Source organism: Notolepis coatsorum (assembly GCF_963971535.1).
Source record: "Notolepis coatsorum genome assembly, chromosome: 19".
NCBI lineage: Eukaryota > Metazoa > Chordata > Actinopteri > Aulopiformes > Paralepididae > Notolepis > Notolepis coatsorum.
The window spans coordinates 30,397,573-30,408,587 of NC_140183.1; the positions used below are offsets into that span (position 1 = coordinate 30,397,573).

Genomic DNA, 11,015 nt, shown 5'->3' on the forward strand with positions numbered 1-11,015 from the left:
AATGTATAGATGTAGCAGTACTGTCTATCGGTATGTCGTGTATGTCATAATATCTTATGATGAATTGAAAATGGGGGACCCTGATGTAAACCAGACGAAAGTATTTCTCTGGTCTGCATCCCCTTAACAATTGTATGTATTGAGCTGTACTGTACTGTACTGTACCCATTCTGCAATCTGTTAATAAACTTTTCAATCAATCAATCAAGAACATCATGTGATGCTCAGCCAATCGGATACAGCAGCCCCTCTCTGCCGGACATGGATAAATAGCCCCGCCCAGCAGGAGTCAGTGGAGAACTTCTTACAACGGACTCATAACGGTCTACCTGTGAGAGTTAATTTAGCCTCTTCTTCTAATCTTCTTCACTTTCGACGCTACTCTTCATAAACATGGTGAGTATTACAATTAAACCTCTTATCTGTCAGCGATCAGTTATGAATCAGCCGTTAACTTTGAGAGAATGGTGGATGGAAACGGTCTCGGTTGAATGACAAAGCGTCGCTATAGCCGCCAACTGAACTGGTCGATTCATCCGAATCAGTTATGATTCGATCAGCTCATACTCATCCTCCCCATTACGCCGGTTGGCGCATTAGGGCAGCAAGTTTCTGCACTTGTTTGCATCTTCTCTCTGGCCATCTTCTCTCTGGTCCCCCATCTTCTATCTGGTCCCCCATCTTCTATCTGGTCCCCCATCTTCTCTCTGGTGCTGGTGCTGGAGATCATGTTCCTACGCCATGTCGTTTTAGGCCTCCTCCCTTTCTTTCTTTCTTTTGCCTTCTGCCGGGCTCCAGTAACAGTGTAATGCGACTCTTGGGATCGCGTTGGTGTCCATTCTGAGGCCAAATCCAGGTCTACCTTCGTGTATTATTAATTATACAGTGCATGTCATCTCGACGTTGGGTAATGTTGAGGAGGTTATTGTTGGAGATGGTCTGGGGCCAGGATACGCAGGATTTTGCGCAGGGCATGACGAGGTGTGGAAAGTGGATAATTTATGGATGTCGCTGTCTGTGGTTTTCCAGCATTCTGCACCGTATAGTACTGTTGAGAGTTGTAAAAGTACTGTAACTTACTTGAGTACTTCGTTGTCGTTATACAATATACTGTTTTGGGGGATTTGTACTTTACTCGAGTATTATTAGGTTTGTATAGTTTTGACTCCTTACATTTAAAATGCAGACCTACAAAGTACAAATCTCGCAGGTCCAACCATTTTAATTAGTCTATTTGTTTATCTGGCCGAACTAATGGTAACGTTATTAATCCTGCGGCCGCACTTTATTTAAAAACAGCCAATCAAATCCCCAGCAATGGAAAATGAACCCGCCCATATAGAGTGACAAGCTACAGAAGATGGAAAATGAACCCGCCCAGTCAGAGTGACAAGCTACAGAAGATGGAAAATGAACCCGGCCATACAGTCAGAGTGACAAGCTACAGTCAGAAGATGGAAAATAAACCCGCCCATACAGTCAGAGTGACAAGCTACAGAAGATGGAAAATGAACCCCATACAGTCAGAGTGACAAGCTACAGAAGATGGCCACAAACTAAGTATGAGTGATGAAGAGGACGGAACGGAACAGATTCGATTTGAAGAAGAAAAAAAACGTGTGCCGAGGGTTGTTCATCAAGAGCTTTGTTGGCAGCGCCTTGCTATTAATATCTGCTTCAGCTAACTAACCAATACCAGGACATTCTGTCCACATGACCCTTGCTGAGACACAATACATCATAATAGAAAACAATATATGGCAGGGGATGAGTTATAAATACATTAAGTGAGCCATAACCAAAAGAAGCACACTGGAACATCTGGGTTCACACTACTAGACGGTTATTCAACGGAGATGCATATGTTTTAAGATGGGGGGGAAATCTAGTTGACATAATTGACTAATTATGTAAGGCTTGGTATCATTTTGAAAATGTACCATACAGATACCAAAACGATACCTTACTTTGCTGAGTCATGTGCGTGTGCTGTGAAATCAGAGACGTTCATTTTGGATTGTCATTATACCAAAGAAATGTTGTATCTTGGAACAAACAAACTTACTGGCTCACGGGGGACACTGATGAGATGAACTACTTTGGTAACTAATTCGATTTGATATCTTAAAAGAATCGCTATCCAGCCCAAAACGAAGGAGGGGGAGTGGTAATTACTTGTTTGTTACTAAGGGTGGTAGTTGAAGGGTAGTAATTGAGCTGGTTTAAATAGACACAGTTGGAATTTGTTTTTTGTTCTTGTAACAATAGTTTTACAAAACAATTAAAAGATTTCCTTTTCTTTCAGCGTGAATGTATCTCGGTCCACGTTGGTCAGGCTGGTGTCCAGATTGGCAATGCCTGCTGGGAGCTCTACTGCCTGGAACATGGCATCCAGCCGGACGGACAGATGCCCAGCGACAAGACCATCGGAGGAGGAGATGATTCTTGCAACACCTTCTTCAGTGAGACAGGAGCTGGCAAACACGTCCCCAGGGCTGTGTTTGTAGATCTGGAGCCAACTGTCATCGGTAAGCTCCTTTTTTAAATGTGATGAACATACAGATATTGTACTCCAATGCTTTCATTCGCTCCCATCTAACTTGATCTTTCCCCTCAGATGAGGTCCGCAGTGGAACCTACCGCCAGTTGTTCCACCCTGAGCAGCTGATCACTGGCAAGGAGGATGCTGCCAACAACTACGCCCGTGGACACTACACCATTGGCAAAGAGATCATTGACCTGGTGCTGGACAGGATGCGTAAATTGGTGGGTACCACAGCAGAGATTAATAATATCTAATTAATATATCTAAATGTGAAAATGGTTTTATTGACCTGTGTTCCCCTCTTTCTCCTCAGGCTGACCAGTGCACCGGCCTTCAGGGCTTTCTGATATTCCACAGCTTTGGAGGTGGTACCGGCTCTGGTTTCACCTCCCTGCTGATGGAGCGCCTGTCTGTCGACTATGGCAAGAAGTCCAAGCTGGAGTTTGCCATCTACCCAGCTCCCCAGGTGTCCACCGCTGTGGTGGAGCCTTACAACGCCATCCTGACCACACACACCACCCTAGAGCACTCCGACTGTGCTTTCATGGTCGATAATGAAGCTATCTATGATATCTGCCGTAGGAACCTTGATATTGAGCGTCCTACCTACACCAACCTCAATAGGCTTATTAGCCAAATTGTGTCCTCTATTACTGCCTCCCTTCGTTTTGATGGTGCTCTCAATGTTGATCTGACAGAGTTCCAGACCAATTTGGTGCCATATCCTCGTATCCATTTCCCTCTGGCTACCTATGCCCCAGTCATCTCAGCTGAGAAGGCTTACCACGAGCAGTTAACCGTCTCAGAAATCACCAACGCCTGCTTTGAGCCGGCCAACCAGATGGTGAAATGCGACCCTCGCCACGGCAAGTACATGGCCTGCTGCCTTCTGTACCGTGGTGATGTGGTGCCCAAAGACGTCAATGCTGCCATTGCCACCATTAAAACCAAACGCACCATCCAGTTTGTTGACTGGTGCCCTACTGGTTTCAAGGTGGGCATCAACTACCAGCCCCCCACCGTGGTCCCTGGTGGAGACCTGGCCAAGGTCCAGAGGGCTGTGTGCATGCTGAGCAACACCACAGCTATTGCTGAGGCCTGGGCTCGGCTTAACCACAAGTTTGACCTCATGTACGCCAAGCGTGCGTTTGTGCACTGGTATGTAGGTGAGGGCATGGAGGAGGGAGAGTTCTCTGAGGCCAGAGAGGACATGGCAGCTCTGGAGAAGGACTACGAGGAGGTGGGAGTCGACTCCGTCGAGGGTGAGGGAGAGGAGGAGGGAGAGGAGTATTAAGTAGAGAGAACAAGAGAAAGTGTTCGTTATGTTCTTGGCCTATTAATAAAATTTGAAATCATTTTAATTACAATGAGTAATTGTCTTATTAGTTGAACCTTTGCACTGAAGAACCATACACATTGTTTTGAAATGTTTTGGACAGCATTTGCAGTTGTAAAATGCATCCTAATCACTTGAGAGTGTGAATGTGATATATCACCAGAAAGTAATCAGCTTCTACTGTCTTTAACTATGAATGAACACAACACTTTAACTTACCATCTTTAGATAATAATGTACTCAACCTCTACTGTTTTTAACTATGAATGAACACAACACTAACTTACCATCTTTAGATAATTAAGTTTGAAAACTGTTCCTCTGAAAACGTCAGAGTTGGTCTTTTATGGTCCTTCGTCTGAGGTACTAATTTATTTAAAGCGTTGGTTTTTGGACCTGGCAATTCAAGCTGCCCACTACTGGAACCTCTAGTGTAATGATCATGCACAGTATTACTATAAACAACCTGTTTGTGTATAAAAACAGGAGTTTTACTGCTCATGACCAACTTGAACAAATTATTAAAAGACAATCTATTTTCAACGTTAAGCCAAGAGAGGCGGGCATGCATGCTCACATTAGACCTTAGTGAGCAGCCTAGTACCAACCGCACTGCCCTGTTCTGGAGCTTCCTGAGGTCACCACTGGCAGCAGATGACCACATCGCAGAGAAATCGTCAAGATGACATAAAAGGGGACGGGCAACAAAATAAGCACATTTCCTGGAAATACCAATTGCTCTTCCCATTTTCAAAACAATATAATTAATATGGTGAGACCAAGACAGAGTGCAACCCAGCATCACTCCAAGGAGTTTAGTACTTTCAACTTGTTGAACTGCCGAATTACACAAGTTTAAATGAAGCTTTGGATTTGTATTGAGAGTAAATGAGTTTGAATATGGCCACCGGTGATGTCATCAGAGACATTGGATCCTTTATGTTGTGTTAATTACAGCTCCATGAAATAAGATAAGATATTCCTTTATTGATCCCCTTGGGGAAATTCAGGAATTGATGTAGATGAAGAAAATAGCAATACCTTGTCTTATAGGGGTCTGGGACTTACCTCATCATTCAGTTGAGCTGTAATTAACACAAGGAGAGGTTTTGGATGTGTGTGTTTATTTGAAGGTCCCAGGCTTTATCTTGGCCAGTTACAACAATAAGCTGACACAATTAATCAGGAAATATGTTATTTTGGTTATTTCTTCAAAAGATAACCAGCAGCCAAGCTTTTATCACATGACCAGGTGAAAAGAAGATTATGAACAAATTTCCATGACATTTATATATATATATATAAAAGGATCTTTTGACTGTTTCAAAAGTCTTATCTGAACACCAGCGATGTCAGGCTTAAGCGATAGGGGCTGCTTGACCTCGTTATAGAAAATCTGCTTATTTTATATTCTCCTAGTTCTCATTTGAAATGGTCTTCCTTACAGACTTAATCGATTTCTCTAATAAGATCCACATTTGACCAAATTTGTGATGATGAGTCACAGCCAATCGGATAGAGCAGCCCCGCCCAGCAGGAGTCAGTGGAGAACTTCTTACAACTGACTCATAACGGTCTACCTGTGAGGGTTAATTTAGCCTCTTCTTCTCTCAATCTTCTTCACTTTCGACGCTAACTCTTCATAAACATGGTGAGTATTACAATTAAACCTCTTATCTGTCAGATCAGTTATGAATCAGCCGTTAACTTTGAGAGAATGGTGGATGGGACCGGTCTCGGTTGAATGACAAAGCGTCGCTATAGCCGGCAACTGAACTGGTCGATTCATCCGAATCAGTTATGAATCGATCAGCCGTTCGTTAGAAACCGGCCGTTTAACGAAGCGTCGTGATGATGAGCCGGGATGCTAACTGAACTGTCTATTCGAATTAATCAAAGTTAACGGCTGTAAAAATTTAGTCACTTTCCAAGAGAACAATAGAATTGTTTTGGGGCATTTATTTTTATATAGCCGTATATTTCACCTATATGCAAGTCAGGTAACAAGACAAAAATTATTTTTCACTTCATGTGCACTTGAAGTCACATCTGCTGATGACCATTGCTTTCAACTCTATGATTAGTGCACGGCACCAGGTGTCAACACTGTGTCCCCTCACCTGGAGAGACATCAGCCTGCTGGACCAGGTGTCAACACTGTGTCCCCTCACCTGGAGAGACGTCAGCCTGCTGGACCAGGTGTCAACACTGTGTCCCCTCACCTGGAGAGACGTCAGCCTGCTGGACCAGGTGTCAACACTGTGTCCCCTCACCTGGAGAGACGTCAGCCTGCTGGACCAGGTGTCAACACTGTGTCCCCTCACCTGGAGAGACGTCAGCCTGCTGGACCAGGTGTCAACACCGTGTCCCCTCACCTGGAGAGACGTCAGCCTGCTGGACCAGGTGTCAACACTGTGTCCCCTCACCTGGAGAGACGTCAGCCTGCTGGACCAGGTGTCAACACCGTGTCCCCTCACCTGGAGAGACGTCAGCCTGCTGGACCAGGTGTCAACACCGTGTCCCCTCACCTGGAGAGACGTCAGCCTGCTGGACCAGGTGTCCCAGGACACAAAACCCTTCAGGAGCTGGACTGGACCACCCACCTTTATTTTACCAGGGAAACCCCATTGAGACCAATGTATAATTTTCAATTGTGTCCTTAGTTACAAAAAAAAAATCACAATATACTATCTTGCTCCCCCCAAATGAGGGTAGGCAGTATTTTAACTTCATTGAGAGAGTACAAACACTGAGTACACTGAGACAGAGTGGGGGAGACACAAAAGAGAATTTTCTGTCAGGATTTGATCTGAGGCCAGTAGGGAAGTTATCGCTGCTGTCAGGTGAAAACCTTGTATTTTTAACTTGAAGTGGAAATTGATATCGTTATCTATTTTGTGAGCAAATCGCACGCAAACCCGCTCACAACCCAAATCTAGAATGGTTCTTAGAAAGGCTATTTTTCCTACTTCCTGGAAAGTTTGCCCTTTTGAAGATTGACGTTTTTTTTGGTCCCTCTGTGCTGATTACTGTCTTTTTAACAGTTGATTGATTGATTGATTGATTGATTGAAAAGTTTATTAACAGATTGCAGAATGGGTACAGTACAGTACAGCTCAATACATACAATTGTTAATGGGATGCAGACCAGAGAAAGACTTTCGTCTTGTTTACATGCTAAAATTGTACTTACACGATCCTATAAGAAATTTAGTGATGAGGCTTTTCTTGATGATCTTGGTTCAGTTCAGTGGAAGGACGTGAGGTCTGTAGATGATGCTGAGCTAGCTCTAAATATATTTATGGATTATTTAATGAGAATTGTGAACAAACATGCCCCTTTAAAAAAGTTCACTGTCAAAGCGAAATGTGCTCCTTGGATTGATAACTCTTTAAAGGACTTAATGTTGCAAAGAGATGAGGCCAAGAAGATTTCGTTCTGATCAGGTCTAATTGAAGATAGAAATCATTACTGTAAATTAAGAAACCAGGTTACTAAAATTAACAGATTAAGTAAGAAAACCTATTATAAGCAGAAAATCTCAGAAAGCAGTAGGGACAGTAAAAAAACTCTGGAATGTACTGAATGAAATCATGGGTAAAAAATCTGCCCTGGCTTCATTTGTGGAATCAGATGGTGGTATTTATCTGACTAAGCCTCTTCACATTGCTGATTATTTTAATGACTATTTTGTAAACAAGGTGTCCAAGCTTAGGCAGGGAATGGATAATATTGTCAATAACAACTCTGAGGTGTTGATAAAAGAACACATTATGAAGGATAAAAACTGTGTTTTTGAATTCCAACAGGTGGATATTTTTACTGTGGATAGGCTATTGCGCTCTCTACCAGTCTCTAAATCCACTGGTAACGACCACCTGGACAGCAAATTGTTGAGAATAGCTGTGTCTCATATCTCTGCACCAATCTGTCACATTTTTAATAGGTGTTTAATCAGTGGCATGTATCATTTGTTATGGAAGGAGGGAAAGATCATTCCACTTCCTAAAGATGCTAAATTACCTTTTGGAGGTCCCAACAGTAGGCCTATTAGCATTTGACCTGTTCTCAGTAAATTACTGGAAAAGATTGTGTCTGAGCAAGTCCAGGCCTACTTTTCAGCTAATGACATAACAACTGTACACCAACATGCATACAGGGCAGGTCATTCGACCAATACTGCTTTGACACAAATGTCTGATAGTTGGCTTTCAGCTATCGATAGTTCAATGTTGGTGGGTGCTATTATGTTAGACTTCAGTGCCGCATTTGATGTGATCGATCACAATCTTTTAATACAAAAACTCATCTGCTATGGTTTTAATAACTCAGCAATTTTATTTTTCATGAGTTATTTGTCCTTGAGGTCTCAGAGGGTCTATTTTAATGGTGCTTTGTCAGGCAGTAGAGGGTTAGAATGCGGTGTCCCACAGGGGAGTTGCCTGGGGCCCCTCTTATTCTCTATTTTTACTAATGATATGCCTTTTTCTATTCATCAGGCTAGTCTGACTTTATATGCTGATGATTCAACCCTTTATTATGCTGCAGCTACAAACTCTGAGCTCAATCAGGTTTTGGCTGGTGAATTGGACATTTTATATGACTGGATAAAAACAAATAAGCTGGTGCTTAACATATCAAAAACTGTTTGTATGCTTTTTGGGACCAATCAAAGATTGGCACGTAAACCTACATTGGTTCTACAAATTGCAGGTCAACCTATACAGCAGGTTGAAAAAACTAAGCTTCTAGGCCTTTGGCTTGATAGTACTTTATCATGGTCTGATCACATAAACAAAACTGTTTTTAAAATGGGTAGAGCTGTTGCTACTGCTACTGCCAGGAAATGTGCACCATTCCTTCCATTTGCACTGTTTAATCAGATTGTTTGTGCTTTGGTTTTGTGCCACTTGGATTACTGTTCTGTAGTGTGGGCTTCTGCTTCAAAACAGTTGCTAAATAGGTTACAAGTGGTACAAAATAAGGCAGCAAGACTAGTTATTGGTTGTTCATATAGGACTAGTGTTGTTCAAATGCATGAACGTCTTAGTTGGCGGAGTGTTGAGAAAATACTTTCTGACAACCTTTTAATTTGTTTTCATAAAGTGATCACAACCCACAGTCCTAAATATATCACGGATAAAATAATTTATAGCTCAAATGTGCACATGCATTTTACCAGAGGGGCAAGTAGAGGGCAGATTATTCTACCCCATGCAAATACTAACAGTATGCAAAGAACAGTTTTATATAGGGCTATCAGGGCATGGAATTATCTTCCAAGTGACATACGTGACATAAGAGGTGTAGCAAGCTTCAAAAATAAATTAAAATCTTACATGTAGCCAATATTGACAATGCTGAGTTATGCAATATGTTACTGTTGATGTACATATTTAGATATCATTTGTTTGTGTGTTAATGTTGTTGTGTTTCCTCGGTTGGTACGTCTTGCTATGTTGTGTTTCCTTGGTTGGTATGTCTTGCTATGTTTTAATTGTATTATGTTTTAATTGCAATGTATATGTTGTAATGTTTTAAATGTTGTCTCGGACCCCAGGAAGACTAGTTGACGTCTTGGCGTCAGCTAATGGGGATCCTTTGCTAATAAACAAATAAACAAACATCAGGGTCCCCCATTTTCAATTCATCATAACATATACGACACACACAACATACAGATAGACAGTACTGCTACATCTATACATTTATGACATACCAGATTTGCAAATACAGTACTGTTTGTGATACAAAAAGTGTCCAGAGAAAGAGTGTATATACATTTGACGTAGAAACTGTACATTGGAGGAGGTTGGGTAGGTGGGGTGGGGTTGGGTTGGTGGGTGGGGGGGGGGGGGGGCTGTACATTGGAGGTGGGGGGGGGTTGGGTAGGGGTTGGGTAGGGGGTGGGTGGGTGGGGGACACTGTACACTGTACATTGGAATACTGACAAAGCCATACTTGGTAATTTACTGTACAACTGGGTTAGGACATTTGTAGGGGCCAGTTTCGAATTGCAGTCTCCCGTAGGTGTTCTTTGAGAGTGTTTTTGAAAGTGGGTAGTGATTCACATTCCTTTACAGCTTTAGGTAGGGCGTTCCACATTGATGTGGCATAATTGCGAAACGTGTTTAGTCCCTTGTTTGAGCCGAATCTGGGTTTAACATGATTTGTGGAGCTCCCTCTGGTGTTGTGATCGTGGTATTCACTGACCTTTGGGAAGTATTTTGACATGTACATGGGTACCTTGGTCGTGTAGTGTATCTTGTAGACCAGGCCCATTGCAAGTTGCTGTACTCTGTCGTCTACTCTAAGCCATCCTAGGTTGTCAAAGTGGGCAGAGGTGAGGTGGGTTCTAGGAGTCAGGTCAAGCAGTAGTCTGACTAGTTTGTTTTGAGATGTTTGTAATTTGGTTTTTAGTGCCTTTGAGGTGCTTTGGTACCATGAGGTGCAAGCATAGTCGTAGTACCCTTGAATGAGTGCTCCTGCCAGAGTCTTCAGGGTATTCTTGTTTACCAGAGAGGAGATCCGGTACAAGAATCGAGTTCGTTGGTTGACTTTTTTTATTACATTGGATGCCATTTTGTCACAGGAAAGATTAGCCTCTAGGATGGAACCCAGGTAGGTAATATCTTCTTTCCTTGTGACAATATTGTCACCCACTGCAACTGAGAAGCCGTCTGTCTTGCTGAGTTTGTTATTTGAACCGAACAGTAAACAGTAAACAGTGAACAGTCAAATGAAGACACATTTACAGGAGCAGGGGATTACTGAATTTAGCTCTCCATTCAACTCTGTAGTTTGGACTGCCAACCCAGATAGAAAACTGACATAGAAACAACTTTGGATCAATGTTGAGTGTGTTCAAACCTCTGCAACTCTATTACAGTACCATTCTTCCTGTCCAGAATGTTTCCTTTCAAAAGAGGCCAGACTTCTGCATCTGCTACAAATGCCTGGTACATAAGACTGGGCTGCAGCTACCTGCTACTCTGTCTGAGTCTCTGGCTGTACCTTATTCAGTCCGCTAGGGGGCGGATGTGAGGCGCTGTGTCGGTGACCAAGCGTCGAAGAAGAACAGCTGCGTGGAGCTGATTGGCTGTTCGGACTGTTTCTCTCTAGTCTGTCAGTGT

General features: G+C 42.7%; 1 protein-coding gene across 1 annotated transcript; it reads left to right on the forward strand.

The window, feature by feature from the left end:
- Positions 1 to 280: 280 nt before the first annotated feature.
- LOC311246705 (tubulin alpha chain-like) lies at positions 281 to 3,870 on the forward strand. Its single transcript, XM_084336922.1, has 4 exons — positions 281 to 396; positions 2,306 to 2,528; positions 2,618 to 2,766; positions 2,859 to 3,870. Exons 1-4 carry the CDS (start codon positions 394 to 396, stop codon positions 3,837 to 3,839), a joined length of 1,356 nt encoding a protein of 451 aa, XP_084193048.1. The 5' UTR covers positions 281 to 393; the 3' UTR covers positions 3,840 to 3,870.
- The last annotated feature ends 7,145 nt before the right edge of the window (positions 3,871 to 11,015 follow it).